Genomic DNA, 16,671 nt, shown 5'->3' with positions numbered 1-16,671 from the left:
GGAGACCTCTGCGGTTTCCATTCAGTGGTTCAGGTGCGATTCAGGTGTGAATTTGACACTGAAATCGCACCTGAACTGGCATGAAAAATGCACAGGACCCTTTTAAAATTCCCACCGCAACCCGGTCAGGTTCACATGCTATGTGAATCGACAACAGTTCAAAATGCATCTGATATATGTAAAATGAGCCTTATACATCTCTTGGGAACTCTGAGTGATTTCTGCTCCTCAGTTCCCAGCTCCACCCACTTAGCATGGCCACCACAAGGAGATAGCACTCCCCCTATTGGAGTTAGCTTTAAAGGAAGCCTAATAAAATAATGCAGGCTACCCATTGCTGACCTCTTCTTCTGAAAAAGCTACATGCCTGGCTGTCATGCTGATCCAATAGCTTAAACACTTTCTAGGTCACTGAATGTGCAGATCAGGAATACTAACTTAGGGCGTTCCCACTGCTATGATGCGTGAACGATGCGAATCTACTGCGGATTCCCGCATCGCATGTCCTCGCATCGGTGGCAGTTCACACTGCCCTATGCAAACTGCATAGTTAAAAGTTAATGACACCCCCAAATCAGTTTGCAGATCGCAGTGCGAGCTGCAAACTCAGACAGGAATCGGATCGCATGGTGTGAACACCCATGCGATCCGATTCTGCTGCAAACCAAAAAAATGGTCCTGTACGAGTTTGGTCCGAATGCAATGCAAATTCAGCCATACTATATGTATGGCTGAAGTCGCATCACACAGAGATTGCATGTGATTTGCACTGTAGTGCGGTGCGAATCACATCCGATCTCAGACATCACAGCAGTGGGAACCGGCTCTAAATTTGTGCAAGTTTTCTCCAGGTGAGTGGTTCAAAAAGCTTTACAGCCAGAGATAGCTAGGCAACTAGTAGTTATAGGAAAAAGCCAGCAATGCTTAGTGGTTTGCCCATTTGCCTTGCAGCACTGGGGTCCTAGGTTTGAATCCCAGTCAAAGCACTACCTGCATGGACATTGCATATTCCCCTTATACTTATGTAGATTTCCTCCCACACTTCAAATACATGCTGCTGTGTTAAATGGTTAATTTCCAAATTGGTCTTAATATATGTATGTGAGATAGTGACCTTAGATCAGCCTTTCTCAACCTTTTCAACACAGAGGAACCCTTGAAATAGTTCTCCGGTCTCGAGGAACCCCTGCTAAAAATTAGATATCTACAACTCGTGATACATTAGTGTGATGGTCAGTGGGAAGAACGGTCCTTACACTTGTGGTCATTGGGAAGAATTACCTCCTTACAGATAGCTAAAAACATCAATGGTGTGAGTGGGAACTTATCTAAGAGGCAGAAATTGCCCAATGCTAAAGGAACCCCTAGCAACCTCTGGAGGAACCCTGGTTGAGAATCACTGCCTTAGATTGTAAACTTCTTGAAATCAGGGACTCCGGTGAATATACAGTATGTAAATTGCTGCACAAACTGTCAGAACTACATAAATACCTGTAATTAATAATAATAAAAGTCCATGTATTTAAAGCAGGACAGGCTTCCTTTAATGATCAGTTAGGGAAACACTCAATAGTAGGGTTCAAAAACTAGTATAAATAGTAGGGTTTCAGAAACTACAAAAGTAGGACTCACTGAGAAGAAGTGCAGAACCAGAGTTGGGTCATCACCGGACTTCCTAAAAGTAGGTTATTGAACCCAACATCTCTCTATAACTGAGCATTTAGTGAACTAATCTTGTAAGAAACTGTATGCTGAATTCCCAGCCGTTCAAATATGCATAAAATATGTTAAATACAAATTGATGGGATTTCGATGGACCCAAATCTGACAAACTGAGCCAATCATGGTCACATCCAGCCTGTAAAAGTTTGTAAATAGTCTAGTCTTTCGGCATCCTGATGATAAGCATTCATTTGCAGCATAGCATCACTTTAGAATTCTTGCTGCAGTACAAAACCTATCAATAAATGTTAAATGCCAAAGAATTCTTTATTTATGTAGATCGAGATAATATCATGCATTGGGACTGTACCTGTTCTGGCTGTGTGGAAACCTTGCATGAATAGAAGTAGTAAGGAGACTTTCCAGCAATCCCAGGGTAGAATCCACCTGGCCATAGTGCAGAATGTGCGGGCGCCTCTGTCTGGTAGTTGTAGCTGTACACACATGGGACATAGGACTGTAATCCAAAGTCACTCCGTCATGTATCCATGTGTGTGGAGGGGAAGGGACAGAGAAGAGTGCTGGGCTTTGGCTTGGTTCTCTCTCTCAGTGGTATCAGTTTTCTCCCAGTAAGTGCTGTCTGGCTGTGTGTCCTATTCTGTCTTTCCCTCCCTCCCACTCTCTCCGTTCTCACCCCCTCCTCCTTTTCTTTCCTTGCTCTATTCATCAGATGAAGCTTTTGGCAGTACCAACCACCCACCCATTGCTTCTGTCACCCTGTTCTCCAACGTCACCCCCCCTCCTTCTCTGCTACTCCATCTGTGTCCCCTCTCCATCACACTTCTTCACTTGCTTGTCACCTTCCTTACATCACCTCGTCCTAATGCCCTCTACACAGGGTCAGAAATTCAGACGGAATAGGTCCGATCGGATTATATTGTCAGAAAATTCGGTCATGTGTGGGCTCTATCGGAGTGCTATTTGAGAGCTGGTTCTAAAATTTTCAGACAAAAAAATCCGATCTTACTTTTTCCGATCGTTTGTAGAGAACTCCGACGGACAAAGTGCCACGCATGCTCAGATTAAATTACGCGACCAAAGCTATTGGCTACTAGCCTCTACGTAGTCCCGTCGTACGCAACCAACGTCACCTCGTTCTGAACGATCAGATTTTCTGACAACTTTGTCTGACCGTGTGTATGCAACACAAGTTTTGGCCAAAATCCGTCTGTAAAAATCTGTTGGATTTTGTGGTCGGAATGTCCGACCGTGTGTACGAGGCATAATTCTCTCTATTGTCTTGATATCTCTATCCCATATCTCTAAATCCACTTTTGCAGCTGGGACTTGTAACAGTCAGGTATACTTCACATGAAAGAAGAAATGAAAAAAGCAACCCTGTAAAGGAAGATTATAAATACCAGTTTCACCCCCGGAGACTTCAGCCATCACTCTCTTGCAGAAGTACACTTGTCAAGGAATGTTTAGCATCCAACACCTAAAGTGGTTGTAAAGGCTCAAGGATTTTACCTTCATACATTCTATGCATGAAGGTAAAAAACCTTCTCTGTGCAGCAGCCTTTCAGCCCCACTCCAATACTTACCTGAGCCCCATTGTGATCTAGTGATGTGCATGAAAGCCTCGGCTCTCCAGGGGCTCTACCTCCTTCTTGGCTGAGACAGCAGTGGGAGCAATTGGCTCCCGCTGCCATCCATCCCAGTCAGTAAGAAGAGAGTGGGGACAGGGTCGGGGCACGTCCCTGTGTGTGAATAGACACTCAAAACAGTGGCTCGGGAGGGAGTCTGCTTGGGTGCCCCCATTGCAAGCTACTTACTCTGGAGGCACTCGACAGGAAGATCCGGGCTGCTTTGTGCAAAATCACTGCACAGAGCAGGTAAGTATAACATGTTTGTTATAGTTTTTTTTTATAATTGCCTTTACTATTACTTTAAGCTAGACATACACGGTTAGATTTTTGCTTGAACGTTCGTAAGAAATTTAAAAAAAATAGTGAATTACATCATTCCATGATACCATCGAGTCAACTAGTTTCCTTCGTAAACTCTTAAAAATGTTGTCCAGACCTGCTACTGTGGATTCCCATAAGAGCAAAAATTCCAGTTCCACCGCTGGTGACTTCAACCTTCACTCTCCTGCTGAGCTACACTGACTAAAGAATTTTAAAGTGCAATGGCTTTGCCAAGAGCATCCCAAGTCCTCCTCTTCTTATGTACCGAGCTGGCGCTCCTGGCCCTCCCACCTATCGTGTGCCCCCATAGCAAGCATCTTGCTATGGGAGCACCTGAGCAGGCTCCCTCCTGAGCCACAGCTCTATGTATCCACTCACACATGGAGGCGGTTCAGCCCTGCTCTACTCTCTCCTGATTGGCTTGCTGGCTGTATATGACAGTAGCGGGAGCCAATGTCTCCCGCTACTGTCTTAGCCAATGAGGAGGAGGAGAACCAGGAGAGCTCTCGTGCACATCGCTGGATAGATATGGGGCTCAGGTAAGTATAAGGGGGGCTGCTGACACACAGAAGGTTTTTTACCTTCATGCATAGAATGCATAAGGGTAAAAACCTTAAGTCTTTACAATCACTTTAAGCATCCATTATTTTAACTATTAACTAACTACTGTTTATAAGAAATTCTGAAATATTGTTCATTCAAGCATTCGATGATGCCATCCTTGAGTCAACTAGTTTGTTCAAAAACCCTTAACAATTTTGTCTAGACCTGCTACCTGCGTGGATTCCTGAAAGAGTAATAATGCCAGTTCCACCTCTGGTGACTTAAGTCTTCACTGCAGAGCTACATCAGCCAAAGAATCTTTAGCATCTGACACTTAAGCTAGCCATACACTGTCAGATTTTCGCTAGAAACATTCTTAAGTAGGGATGAGCCGAACACCCCCCGCTTCGGTTCGCACCAGAACCTTCCAACGGACCTAAAATTCGTACGAACTTTAGAACCCCATTAAAGCGGGAGTCCGCCGGGAGTTCCTCCGTTTTTTTAAAAAAAGCCAGCAGCTACAAATACTGCAGCTGCTGACTTTTAAACTAAGGACACTTACCCGCCCAGCGCGCCTGCGATGTCGGCACCCGAAGCCGATCTCTCGATCGTCTCTCGGGTGCTGCCGCCGCCATCTTGGATATGGGAATCAGGAAGTGGAGCCTTTCGGCTTAATTTCCCAGTTCCCTACTGCGCATGCGCGAGTCGCGCTGTGCAAAAAGGATGGACCCGCTGCCTCTGGGATCTGTGTGTTTCCCAGCAGGCAGCGGGGGACTTTTGGAAAGGGGCGTAATATACGCCCCTTTCCGCAGAGAGCTATCCCGGAAGTGGGTGCAGATACCTGTACTGTACAGGTACCTGCACCCCCCTCCCCCCTGAAAGGTGCCAATTGTGGCGCCGGAGGGGGGGAGGATTCCAATGAGCGGAAGGTCCACTTAAGGGTGGACCTCCGCTTTAAAGTCTATGGGACTCAAATGTTCGAAATCAAAAGTGCTAATTTTAAAGGCTAATATGCAAGATATGCAACAGACAACACCAGCAATAAGGGTATCTTCAGATGTATACTGTGCTGGAGGCACACAACACCCACTTTAACTCCTGCAGATGCCTGTATTAGAGAACCCCAGCAATAAAGGGTAGATACAGGTGTATACTGCGCTGTGCTGGAGGCACACAACACCCACTAACTCCTGCAGATGCTTGTATTAGAGAACATCAGCAATAAAGGGTAGATACAGGTGTATACTGTGCTGGAGGCACACAACACCTACTAACTCCTGCGGATGCCTTAATTAGAGAAAAACAGCAATAAAGTGTAGATACAGGTGTATACTGTGCTGGCCAAGAATGTGAGGTCACAGTGCATGCTTGACCAATCATGAGCCAGCAATGCACTGCGATGGCATAGTGCATTGTGGGCCGTTCGTGCCACACAAATTTGGTGCGAACGGTCCACAAAGTTCTGAATTTACCGAACAGACGAATGGCCGCTGTTCGAGTCGAACATGTGTTCCAGTCGAACACCAAGCTCATCCCTATTCTTAAGAAATTCTTAACCACTAGAGATCTGCGCTATAGCCGAATGACGGCTACAGTGTGGACCTGCTTTGCCGGAACGACGTCCCGTGCACGAGCGGCCTGCGCGCCCCCTGAGGGGCGCACGCGGCACGCTCTGTGATCAGCGAGTCTATGAGACTAGCCTGATCACGGAATCGGAGCAAGGGGTCGATCCCGACCCCTTGCCACGTGATCAGCTGTCAGCCAATGACAGCTGATCATGTGACACAACAGAGCCGGTAATCAGTCCCGATCACGGCCAGCTTATCAGTGCCCACCTGCCCGCTGCCAGTGCCACCTACATATTAAAAAAGTGCCCCCCATCAGTGCCACCCATCAGTGCCCATAGTGCCACCCATCAGTGCCCACAGTGCCAACCATCAGTGCCCACAGTGCCACCCATCAATACCCACAATGCCACCCATCAGTGCCCACAGTGCCACCTATCAGTGCCCACAATCTGCCTCAACAACAGTGCTGCACCCCAGTGCCACATATCCGTGCCCATCAGTGTCATCTACCAGTGCCCATCAGTGCCCATCAGTGCCGCCCATCAATGCCCAGCAGTGCCACCTATCAGAGCCACCTATCAGTGCCACCTATTAGTGCCCATCAGTCCCATCTATCAGTGGTACCTATCAGTACCCCTTAGTGCCACCCATCCCTGCCACCCATCCGTGCCACCCATCTTTGCCCATCAGTGCCGCCTTATCTGTGCCCATCAGTACTGCCTTATCTGTGCCTATCGGTGCCACCTTATCTGTGCCTATTAGTGCCGCCTTAACTGTGCCTATCAGTGCCCACCAGTTCAGCCTATCAGTGCCCACCAGTGCAGCCTATCAGTGCCCACCAGTGCCGCCTCATCAGCGCATTTCAATGAAGGAGAAAAATGACCTGTTTGCTAAATTTTACAAACAAACTTTGAAACATGATTTTTTTTTTTTGCATCTTTTTTTGTTTGTTTAGCAAAAAATAAAACTCCCAGCTGTAATTAAATACCACCAAAAGAAAGCTCTATTTGTGGGAAAAAAATTATAAAAATTTCATTTGGGTACAGTGTTGTATGGCCGCGCAATTGTCATTCAAAGTGCATCAGCGCTGAAAGCTGAAAATTGGTCTGGGCAGGAGGGGGGTTTAAGTGCCCAGTAAGCAAGTGGTTAAAAATCGTTCATCAGAGAATTTGATGATGCCACCACTGAGTTAACTCGTTTTGTTTGAAAGCCCTTAAAATTTAATTTAGACCTGTCACTTGAATGGATTCCCGAAAAAGTAATAACTCCAGTTCCACCACTGATGACGTCAAATTTCCCTCTCCTGCAGAGCTACACCAGCCAAATAATCTTTAGCATTCTATACTCAAGCTACCCATGCAAGGTTAGAATTTTTGCTGTAGCATTCATCTGAGATTTAAAAATAAATAAAAAAAATTCTCAAAGCATTTAATGATGCCAGCACTGGGTCAATAATTTTGTTTAAAAGCCAGCCTTAAAACTTCATGCAGACATGACAAGACATGCTACTTGATTTGATTCCCAGACATATTAAACAGGCTTCTTTTATCAACAAAAGAATAATGCAAAGTAAGGTTTACTTAAAGAGTTACTAAACCCAGGACCCTGCATTCACAATAATTGTTTTCCCACAATACACAGAACATGGAAATGCAGTTATTTTAGTAAATATAAACTGCTAAATATCTTTTCTCATCAGCAGTATATAACAATCTTGTGACTTCTATCAGTGTCCGGCCGTGCACTGGTTAAAGCTTGTAGGAAGAGGTTTCATTCTCCTCTGACTGTCCTATGAGGCTGCATGTCTCATGACTCTCTGTCTGGACAGTGCTGATTGGCCCTGTGCCGATAACATGCACCCTACCAAAAAAAATTAAAACTCTCTAGCAATACAGACCAAACTGAGCATGTGCAGAGTGCCCCCAAGGCCCTGTACTATCAGCAGATGTATTGGGGACAACGGAAGAAGAGGAGGATCAGAGAAGGCAGAATCAAACAGTCTTTTCACACAATCCAGAGGATTAACCCCTTATGTTCCACAGTGAGTATAACAAGCATGCTTTACTGTAGCACCCCCTACCTTTTTGGTAGGTGCCTAGTGGTGTTTTTGATAGTGTAGGGTGTAGAGACAGGTAGATTTGGCCAGGGCCATGTCTTTTTGCTGGGCTTGGTTGTGGATTCAGGGATGGGAGTGTCACAGTAGAAGGGGGTGTGGCCGCCTACACTTGGGCTCAGGGATACATCCTCTGCTTGACTGTGGATTCTGCTGGAAAGAGGGGATGGGCTAAGACCTGAGTGGCAGGAAACCCCATGTGAGAAAATTGACCAATGGTTAATTTTTGTGGTTACAGAAGGAGGTCTTTCATAAAAGGGGGGGGGGGGGTCACATGTCCTCGGAGAGTTCAAGGAAGGGAGTTTGAGGTCCAGAGATTTGGGACCGGAGGCCCGGGGGTTCAGAGGCCCCGGAGCCTCTGGGAGGAGACTTGAATGCCCGTGAGTTCAGAGATCCTGGAGCTGGATAGCCTGAAGTGACTCCACGGAGGCCAAAGTCAGGTCCCCTGGAGCAGGAGTCATCATGTAGTGCTGAAGGAATACTGAAATGTCCCAGGTGGGGATTTACTGGATTGTGCGGGAGGAGGAAGCAGGAACTAAGAGGAAGCGGAAGACTGGGAGTCAACCTTCTGTGAGTAGAACATGGACTGTTGTTGGGAAAGTGCAAAGGAAGTGCAAACCCAGTGGATCTATTCAGAAACCTTATGCTATGTATTCAAGGACCACAATATCAAGCACTTCTCGGGGTTAGTGAAGGAGGTTGGACACTGCAAGTCACGGAAATAGGTGGTGAGGCCTAGGACTTTGAGTTTCAACATCCTCAGCATTATTCAGAGTGATGCTCATCTGCTCATAGTGAGAGGGCGCTAAAGAAAGAGAGAAATCAGAGAAGGATCGCTGACATGGAAATCTAATCCACAAAACTACGGCTATAATTTAATATTCCCTTTCATTTCTAATTTGGGATTTAACAGGGTATCTCATATGCTTCATTAGGCCGCCCAATAAATGTATCCCCAAATAAAGCAACTTGAAAAATTCAGAGTATGAAGTGCTGTGTTATGGAATTGCATGGGAGGCTCGGAACCGAGAGCAGGTTGACATAAGGTAAATGAACAAAATCAGCAGCCCCCAAGGGGGTAGTGCGCTACACATATACAGACTAATTTTACTGTTGTTGGTTTAGTAATACTTTAACCACCTCCTGCCTGGCCTATAGTAATAAAGCAGGCAGGCAGGAGCACTTCTACGCGGGGTGGATGTCATATGATGTCCTCCCAGTTGCGCGCATTGTGCCACACTGGACACAGGGGACCAAAGATCTGTGTACTGGCCTGCTGTGCATGGCCCTGGTACCATGTAATCACTGTGACCAATCACAGTGGTCACATCTCAGTTTTAAACAAACAATGGCTTGTCATTCATAGCCATTGTGTACTATTGTGATCAAATAGTACAGTGTCAATCACTGCTGTACCATATGATAGCTGTGACCAATCACAGCTATCATAATAGTACACAATGAATGGCATGAATAGGTGACATTTACAAAAAATGTTTGCTTGTAACAGTGATCAAATCATGTTGGGAGGTATGTATACCCCTGCTCTAAAGCCAGTCTGGCCAGCAGTCCCATGCTGACATCATCACATACCATTTTTAGAAATAATAGTCCTACATTGTACATGAGGCTGGCAGCCTGGAGCATCATAGAGAAGAGGTGAGCACCGGAGGCCTGCTGGAGTGAGAACCAAGTAAAGCAAGTGGATTGCCAAAGAAAGGTTCATCTTTCTGTGACTGAAGTTTGGAAACCTTATCTTAAACCCCCATGATAAGAGGGCCAAACACGAAAGTGTAAGGCAAATGCAGCTGGTGAGTTTGAGAGCATAAGGGGAGTGGAGTCACAAGCACTGTGCTGACTGTAGTGGAAGATTATTGGAAAGATATAACAATTACCTACCACTGTGTATTTTTGGTCAATTTGCCATCATCCATTGGACTTTTTATTGATATGAACTGCCTTTGAATATTTATCGATTAAGAGACTGACACATTGTCACTTGATTTACTGGGTTTACATGTCATACCCTTTATTGATTGATTCACTTATATATTTTATATTTATTTATGCACATATTATTGGACTAATTGTCAGCTAGTGACATATATTATATATATATATATATATATATATATATATTATTATATATAAATATATATTTATGCATATTGCACTTTATGTTTATAGCTAGCGGTGTATATATACACTGATTTGTTTAGCGACTCAATTGCAACTTTTTTATACAGGAGGAACATTGATTTCAGATCATAACTGTAATAAGCATTCATAGTGTAGAAAAAAAATCCCGATCACCTCCCCCAGAGCAAAACATAATTTAAGACATGAAGATTATGTAAAATCCCCAAATAATATATATATTCTGAGAGAAATTTTTTATCATCTATACAACCTCACCTGTAGTCATCAATGCAGCCTCATCAGTGCTAAACAATACGCATTAATGAAGTCTCACCTGTGTCCATTAATGCAGCCTCACCTGTGCATGTCAATGCAGCCTCGCCTCTGCCCACAAATGCAGCCTCACCTGTGCAAGTCAATGCAGCCTCGCCTCTGCCCATCAATGCAGCCTCACCTGTGCCCATCAATGCAGCTTCACCTCTGCCCATTAATGCATCCTGACCAGTGCAGAGGAAGAAGAAGAGGAGAGTTGGCTGGGTCATCACAGAGCGGGGATTGACCACTGTGACAGCTTTCATTTGAATTGCCAGGTGCTCGCCGTCACACAAAGTCCCGCCTCCTGGCATGGCTAATTTGATAGATGTCACGGCATTGGACCCGTGTTCTGTCTATCAAAAGAACCAGGCTAGGAGGCAGGACTGTGTGTGAGGGCGAACGTCCTGCAATGCAAATAAAAGTTATTACAGCAAGCAATCCCTGCTCTATGATGATCTGGCTGGCTCTCCTCTCCCTCTCTCATCCCCTGGGTAATCAATCACTGGGAGAATAGCTCCCATTCAAACAATCCCCCGCCATCATTTTACACTCGCAAAATGCGAACAGGCAAGTGGAAAAATTGAGGGCTGTCAGCAGACATTTGGCCCATGTGCACAAGGCTTCATAAGCAATGGCAGAGGGGAGTCATAAACCTATCTGTGGTCTGCAGAGAAATCCTGCAACTCCTGACATTTAGGTTACAGTACTTGCAGACTGCTGGGACTCCAGGCTGCCAATACTGCCAGTACTGCCAGCATTGGCAGAATGTGGTTACTTGTGGAGTAAAGAGGAAGTTGTCTGGAAGAGCGTCTAGTACTGTCATGGGACAGCGTGCCTGAGTGCATGGACTGTTTTTAGAGTGTGACTGAGTATTTAGATTTTTTTTGCAGCTGTTGAATTATTATACTTAAAGATCCCACTGACTTGAGCTTGTTGCTGACCCTAACACTTTGCTAGGAGTTATCATTGCTGGTCCAGACATATGCTGGAAGCTTTAGTTGGTGACCTCAGTGAAGCTTATTTTACTTTCACAACCTCTTCAGCGTACCTTCATGCACTATTTAGCCTATACAAAGAGGAAAAGTAGCACAATACATTATTATTATACATGATTCATATAGCGCAAACAGTTATTTATTTATTTTTTTAAAAAGATTTTATTAAGATATTCAGGGTAACATACATATTAATATACATGTCAATCTGATAACATGAACCAACGTCTTGGTCGACGGTACAGAGGTTTAACAAACTCCAATAGGAATGTTATGAATAGGTACTGTAAATTTTCAAAGAAGCAGATACACGGTGTTACCTAAAACTATAAAGGCCTAATGTGTGAAGGAAGAACTGTATGAGTTATTCTCTTGACCTCTGGACAATGTACAAGTGGTTTTTTGAGAATAGTCTTGTATTGTGTCCGGATAATAAACATTTATAACACATGAAAAAAAAAGAAAAGAAGAATAAAGAAAAATACTATTTCTGTGGTTCAAGATCTCCATTGGTTTGGATTTTTGTATGAAATAGTCATCTGCATAATCTGACAAGCATCAACCCGGAAACCCATCCTTACTTCGCCTATGCAGAACGTTGGGTGTAAAGGTTAGGTCATCTTGGCCCTGGATACGGGGTCTCTTCTGCGATAATGATAGGAAAAGATAGCTTCACAGGTAGCAGTATGTAGTATCATTTGCATTTAAGGTTACCCTTAGACATAAGTCAGAGAAGGGAGGGAGGTGCGGGGTGGGGTTGTGGCATTGGAACGGAGGGAAAAGAGAAGGGGAATAAGGGTAGGGAGAGACAGGAAGGAGAAAGGGATGTGGGTTATAGTTATTTTTGAATCGTTTAATCGTTCATGGCTCTCCTTTGGGAGTGTTTAGAAAAGCGTAAGGGAAAACCCCATCGGGGGTAACCATCCAGATCAAGTATAATCGAGTGATAGTACTACAATATTCATGTGGGTTAAATTTATTTGGCTATATCTAATGTGTGCTGAGTGGGGATCTGTGTAAGCAAGTGACGATTTAATATTATCTCGGTTGTTCAAAAGAGAAGCTCTAATGAGCGTTCAGGCAGGTCTTTGGAGGATATCCTTAACATCTGAAGTGGACTCGAAGTGTTTCCAACATGCCCATTTGTGACTGAATTTTTGCGGTGTATCTTTGGAAATATTTATCAATTCTTCCATCTCAGCTATCTTCTGGACCCCATAAATCCATTATAGCGCAAACAGTTTATTTGGCGCTTTACAATGTAGAGGAGGACAGCACAATTATAATACAGTTCAATATAGAAGGGACAGGAGGGCCCTGCTTGTAGAGCTTACATTCTAAAGGGAGGGGGTGGTGATACAATAGGTAATAAATGCGGACAATGATTTGATGGGGGTGGCTCGGGGACAGTTGCTAGGTGGGTGTGGGATAAGCTTCCCTGAATAAGTGAGTTTTCATGGATCAGTAAAGGTGGACAGTTTAGGGGCTGATCGGACATACCAGGGCAGGGAGTTACAGAAGATGTAATGGGGTAGAGAGCAGGAGGTCCTGGGATGAGCGGAGGAGACGATTTGGGCGATATGTGCAGATGAGGTTGGGGAAGTAGCTGGGGGCGATGTTGTGGATAGCCTTGTATGTTGTGGTTAGAATTTTGAATTTTATACAGTGGAGTAGGGGAAGACAATGAAGGGATTGGCAGAGAGGGGCAGCAGTCATGGATCAGTTAGAGAGTTCTATTAGTTTAGCAGAAGCATTCATAACAGACTGAAGGGGGGATAGCCTATGAAAGGGTAAGCCGTTAAGGAGAGAGTTGCAGTAGTCAAGGCGAAGAAAAACACCTACTTTTGGCCACACCCATTTAAGTCACGCCCACTTTTTGGCCACGCCCACAAGCAAAAATTTTCTGGCGCGCTACGCGCGCCATAATACACTTTCTTTTCCTTTCCTTTTCTGCAAACTTTGATCTAACAAATGCCACTACATTCCCCACTTAAATCACTAGCTAGAAAAGAACTATTGACATTGCACTTCATCCAGCGCATAAAGATGTGGCTACACCTCAGAGTACTAACAATAACGAGCCAGGTAGGAGTCGAACCTACAATCTTCTGATCCGTAGTCAGACGCGTTATCCATTGCGCCACTGGCCCTGCACCTGGCCCTGACTCTTTGCTAAGCCTTCACAAAGGGCATTCTAGCTGCAGAAGCCAATCGACACCATCTCAGCCATTCCAGAGATAAACGGCTAACTTTCTGCTGAATTTCTAATGGAAAGGAAAGTGCTCAGGCCTTCTCAGTTGCTGTCACATCACTGCTTATGGCTGCTCGATAGTTGTGAAAATGGCAAAGGCTAATAATGTTACAATCTCATTCTATGTGGCCCACAGGTGGTGTTGAAGGAAACCCCTCCACCTTATAGGACGGTTGTTTCACTTCCACATAGATGGCTGCCTACTTTCGTGCCTCTCGAAAAGCAGTGGTCCTCGCTGTCCAAAATGTACATCCCACTGGCCTTCAAAGAAAGACTTTTCACTCTCTGCTGTTACCTTCAAAGGCCACTGTTGTAGAGTTCGCATGGCCCCAAGTTTGTGTTACAGCGGGTGTAGCATGACATGGCAGGATACACCTTGGCCTGTTGACCAATCCTTTAGTGATCTGACTACGGCCTGCCACATTGTAATCGACCGACGCTAGGATAGTATCAAGGTATCCTATATCACAGAGTTGGTGCTGGTTGCAAGAAGCGGTCTTAGAGAGAGAGAGAGAGAGAGACTTCCTGCTCCTTGTGTACCTTCAGGGGTCCGAACTGGCATGGGCGTGACTGTGGACATTACACTTCATCCAGCGCATAAAGATGCCGTGACCCGGATTCGAACCGGGGTTGCTGCGGCCACAACGCAGAGTACTAACCACTATACGATCACGGCATTGTCAACGAGCCAGGTAGGAGTCGAACCTACAATCTTCTGATCCGTAGTCAGACGCGTTATCCATTGCGCCACTGGCCCTGCACCTGGCCCTGACTCTTTGCTAAGCCTTCACAAAGGGCATTCTAGCTGCAGAAGCCAATCGACACCATCTCAGCCATTCCAGAGATAAACGGCTAACTTTCTGCTGAATTTCTAATGGAAAGGAAAGTGCTCAGGCCTTCTCAGTTGCTGTCACATCACTGCTTATGGCTGCTCGATAGTTGTGAAAATGGCAAAGGCTAATAATGTTACAATCTCATTCTATGTGGCCCACAGGTGGTGTTGAAGGAAACCCCTCCACCTTATAGGACGGTTGTTTCACTTCCACATAGATGGCTGCCTACTTTCGTGCCTCTCGAAAAGCAGTGGTCCTCGCTGTCCAAAATGTACATCCCACTGGCCTTCAAAGAAAGACTTTTCACTCTCTGCTGTTACCTTCAAAGGCCACTGTTGTAGAGTTCGCATGGCCCCAAGTTTGTGTTACAGCGGGTGTAGCATGACATGGCAGGATACACCTTGGCCTGTTGACCAATCCTTTAGTGATCTGACTACGGCCTGCCACATTGTAATCGACCGACGCTAGGATAGTATCAAGGTATCCTATATCACAGAGTTGGTGCTGGTTGCAAGAAGCGGTCTTAGAGAGAGAGAGAGAGAGAGACTTCCTGCTCCTTGTGTACCTTCAGGGGTCCGAACTGGCATGGGCGTGACTGTGGACATTACACTTCATCCAGCGCATAAAGATGCCGTGACCCGGATTCGAACCGGGGTTGCTGCGGCCACAACGCAGAGTACTAACCACTATACGATCACGGCATTGTCAACGAGCCAGGTAGGAGTCGAACCTACAATCTTCTGATCCGTAGTCAGACGCGTTATCCATTGCGCCACTGGCCCTGCACCTGGCCCTGACTCTTTGCTAAGCCTTCACAAAGGGCATTCTAGCTGCAGAAGCCAATCGACACCATCTCAGCCATTCCAGAGATAAACGGCTAACTTTCTGCTGAATTTCTAATGGAAAGGAAAGTGCTCAGGCCTTCTCAGTTGCTGTCACATCACTGCTTATGGCTGCTCGATAGTTGTGAAAATGGCAAAGGCTAATAATGTTACAATCTCATTCTATGTGGCCCACAGGTGGTGTTGAAGGAAACCCCTCCACCTTATAGGACGGTTGTTTCACTTCCACATAGATGGCTGCCTACTTTCGTGCCTCTCGAAAAGCAGTGGTCCTCGCTGTCCAAAATGTACATCCCACTGGCCTTCAAAGAAAGACTTTTCACTCTCTGCTGTTACCTTCAAAGGCCACTGTTGTAGAGTTCGCATGGCCCCAAGTTTGTGTTACAGCGGGTGTAGCATGACATGGCAGGATACACCTTGGCCTGTTGACCAATCCTTTAGTGATCTGACTACGGCCTGCCACATTGTAATCGACCGACGCTAGGATAGTATCAAGGTATCCTATATCACAGAGTTGGTGCTGGTTGCAAGAAGCGGTCTTAGAGAGAGAGAGAGAGAGAGACTTCCTGCTCCTTGTGTACCTTCAGGGGTCCGAACTGGCATGGGCGTGACTGTGGACATTACACTTCATCCAGCGCATAAAGATGCCGTGACCCGGATTCGAACCGGGGTTGCTGCGGCCACAACGCAGAGTACTAACCACTATACGATCACGGCATTGTCAACGAGCCAGGTAGGAGTCGAACCTACAATCTTCTGATCCGTAGTCAGACGCGTTATCCATTGCGCCACTGGCCCTGCACCTGGCCCTGACTCTTTGCTAAGCCTTCACAAAGGGCATTCTAGCTGCAGAAGCCAATCGACACCATCTCAGCCATTCCAGAGATAAACGGCTAACTTTCTGCTGAATTTCTAATGGAAAGGAAAGTGCTCAGGCCTTCTCAGTTGCTGTCACATCACTGCTTATGGCTGCTCGATAGTTGTGAAAATGGCAAAGGCTAATAATGTTACAATCTCATTCTATGTGGCCCACAGGTGGTGTTGAAGGAAACCCCTCCACCTTATAGGACGGTTGTTTCACTTCCACATAGATGGCTGCCTACTTTCGTGCCTCTCGAAAAGCAGTGGTCCTCGCTGTCCAAAATGTACATCCCACTGGCCTTCAAAGAAAGACTTTTCACTCTCTGCTGTTACCTTCAAAGGCCACTGTTGTAGAGTTCGCATGGCCCCAAGTTTGTGTTACAGCGGGTGTAGCATGACATGGCAGGATACACCTTGGCCTGTTGACCAATCCTTTAGTGATCTGACTACGGCCTGCCACATTGTAATCGACCGACGCTAGGATAGTATCAAGGTATCCTATATCACAGAGTTGGTGCTGGTTGCAAGAAGCGGTCTTAGAGAGAGAGAGAGAGAGAGACTTCCTGCTCCTTGTGTACC

The 16,671-nt window shown here is 45.7% G+C and overlaps 1 protein-coding gene and 7 non-coding genes across 9 annotated transcripts in view; all 8 read right to left on the bottom strand.

The window, feature by feature from the left end:
- Positions 1-2,308, bottom strand: part of COL5A3 (collagen type V alpha 3 chain) — a 266,605-nt gene extending 264,297 nt beyond the window's left edge. For both annotated transcript variants that reach the window (XM_077470190.1, XM_077470191.1), the window contains exon 1: positions 2,033-2,308. In XM_077470190.1, the coding sequence (XP_077326316.1) occupies positions 2,033-2,168 (136 nt within the window). In that variant the 5' untranslated portion in view covers positions 2,169-2,308. The remainder of the gene's footprint in view (positions 1-2,032) is intronic.
- An 11,074-nt stretch (positions 2,309-13,382) lies between these two features.
- TRNAR-ACG (transfer RNA arginine (anticodon ACG)) lies at positions 13,383-13,455 on the bottom strand. The gene has a single exon. It is a non-coding gene; the product is annotated as a tRNA-Arg (tRNA).
- Positions 13,456-14,160: 705 nt separating this feature from the next.
- Positions 14,161-14,232, bottom strand: TRNAH-GUG (transfer RNA histidin (anticodon GUG)). Its single transcript has one exon. It is a non-coding gene; the product is annotated as a tRNA-His (tRNA).
- An 8-nt stretch (positions 14,233-14,240) lies between these two features.
- TRNAR-ACG (transfer RNA arginine (anticodon ACG)) lies at positions 14,241-14,313 on the bottom strand. Its single transcript has one exon. It is a non-coding gene; the product is annotated as a tRNA-Arg (tRNA).
- Positions 14,314-15,018: 705 nt separating this feature from the next.
- Positions 15,019-15,090, bottom strand: TRNAH-GUG (transfer RNA histidin (anticodon GUG)). The gene has a single exon. It is a non-coding gene; the product is annotated as a tRNA-His (tRNA).
- An 8-nt stretch (positions 15,091-15,098) lies between these two features.
- TRNAR-ACG (transfer RNA arginine (anticodon ACG)) lies at positions 15,099-15,171 on the bottom strand. Its single transcript has one exon. It is a non-coding gene; the product is annotated as a tRNA-Arg (tRNA).
- A 705-nt stretch (positions 15,172-15,876) lies between these two features.
- TRNAH-GUG (transfer RNA histidin (anticodon GUG)) lies at positions 15,877-15,948 on the bottom strand. The gene has a single exon. It is a non-coding gene; the product is annotated as a tRNA-His (tRNA).
- An 8-nt stretch (positions 15,949-15,956) lies between these two features.
- Positions 15,957-16,029, bottom strand: TRNAR-ACG (transfer RNA arginine (anticodon ACG)). The gene has a single exon. It is a non-coding gene; the product is annotated as a tRNA-Arg (tRNA).
- Between the last annotated feature and the right edge of the window lie 642 nt (positions 16,030-16,671).

Source organism: Lithobates pipiens, unplaced genomic scaffold (genome assembly GCF_037356315.1).
Source record: "Lithobates pipiens isolate NorthernLeopardFrog02 unplaced genomic scaffold, aLitPip1_a1.2 Scaffold_8, whole genome shotgun sequence".
NCBI lineage: Eukaryota > Metazoa > Chordata > Amphibia > Anura > Ranidae > Lithobates > Lithobates pipiens.
Note: the sequence above shows the minus strand (reverse complement) of the source record. Positions and strands in the feature narration are given on the sequence as shown.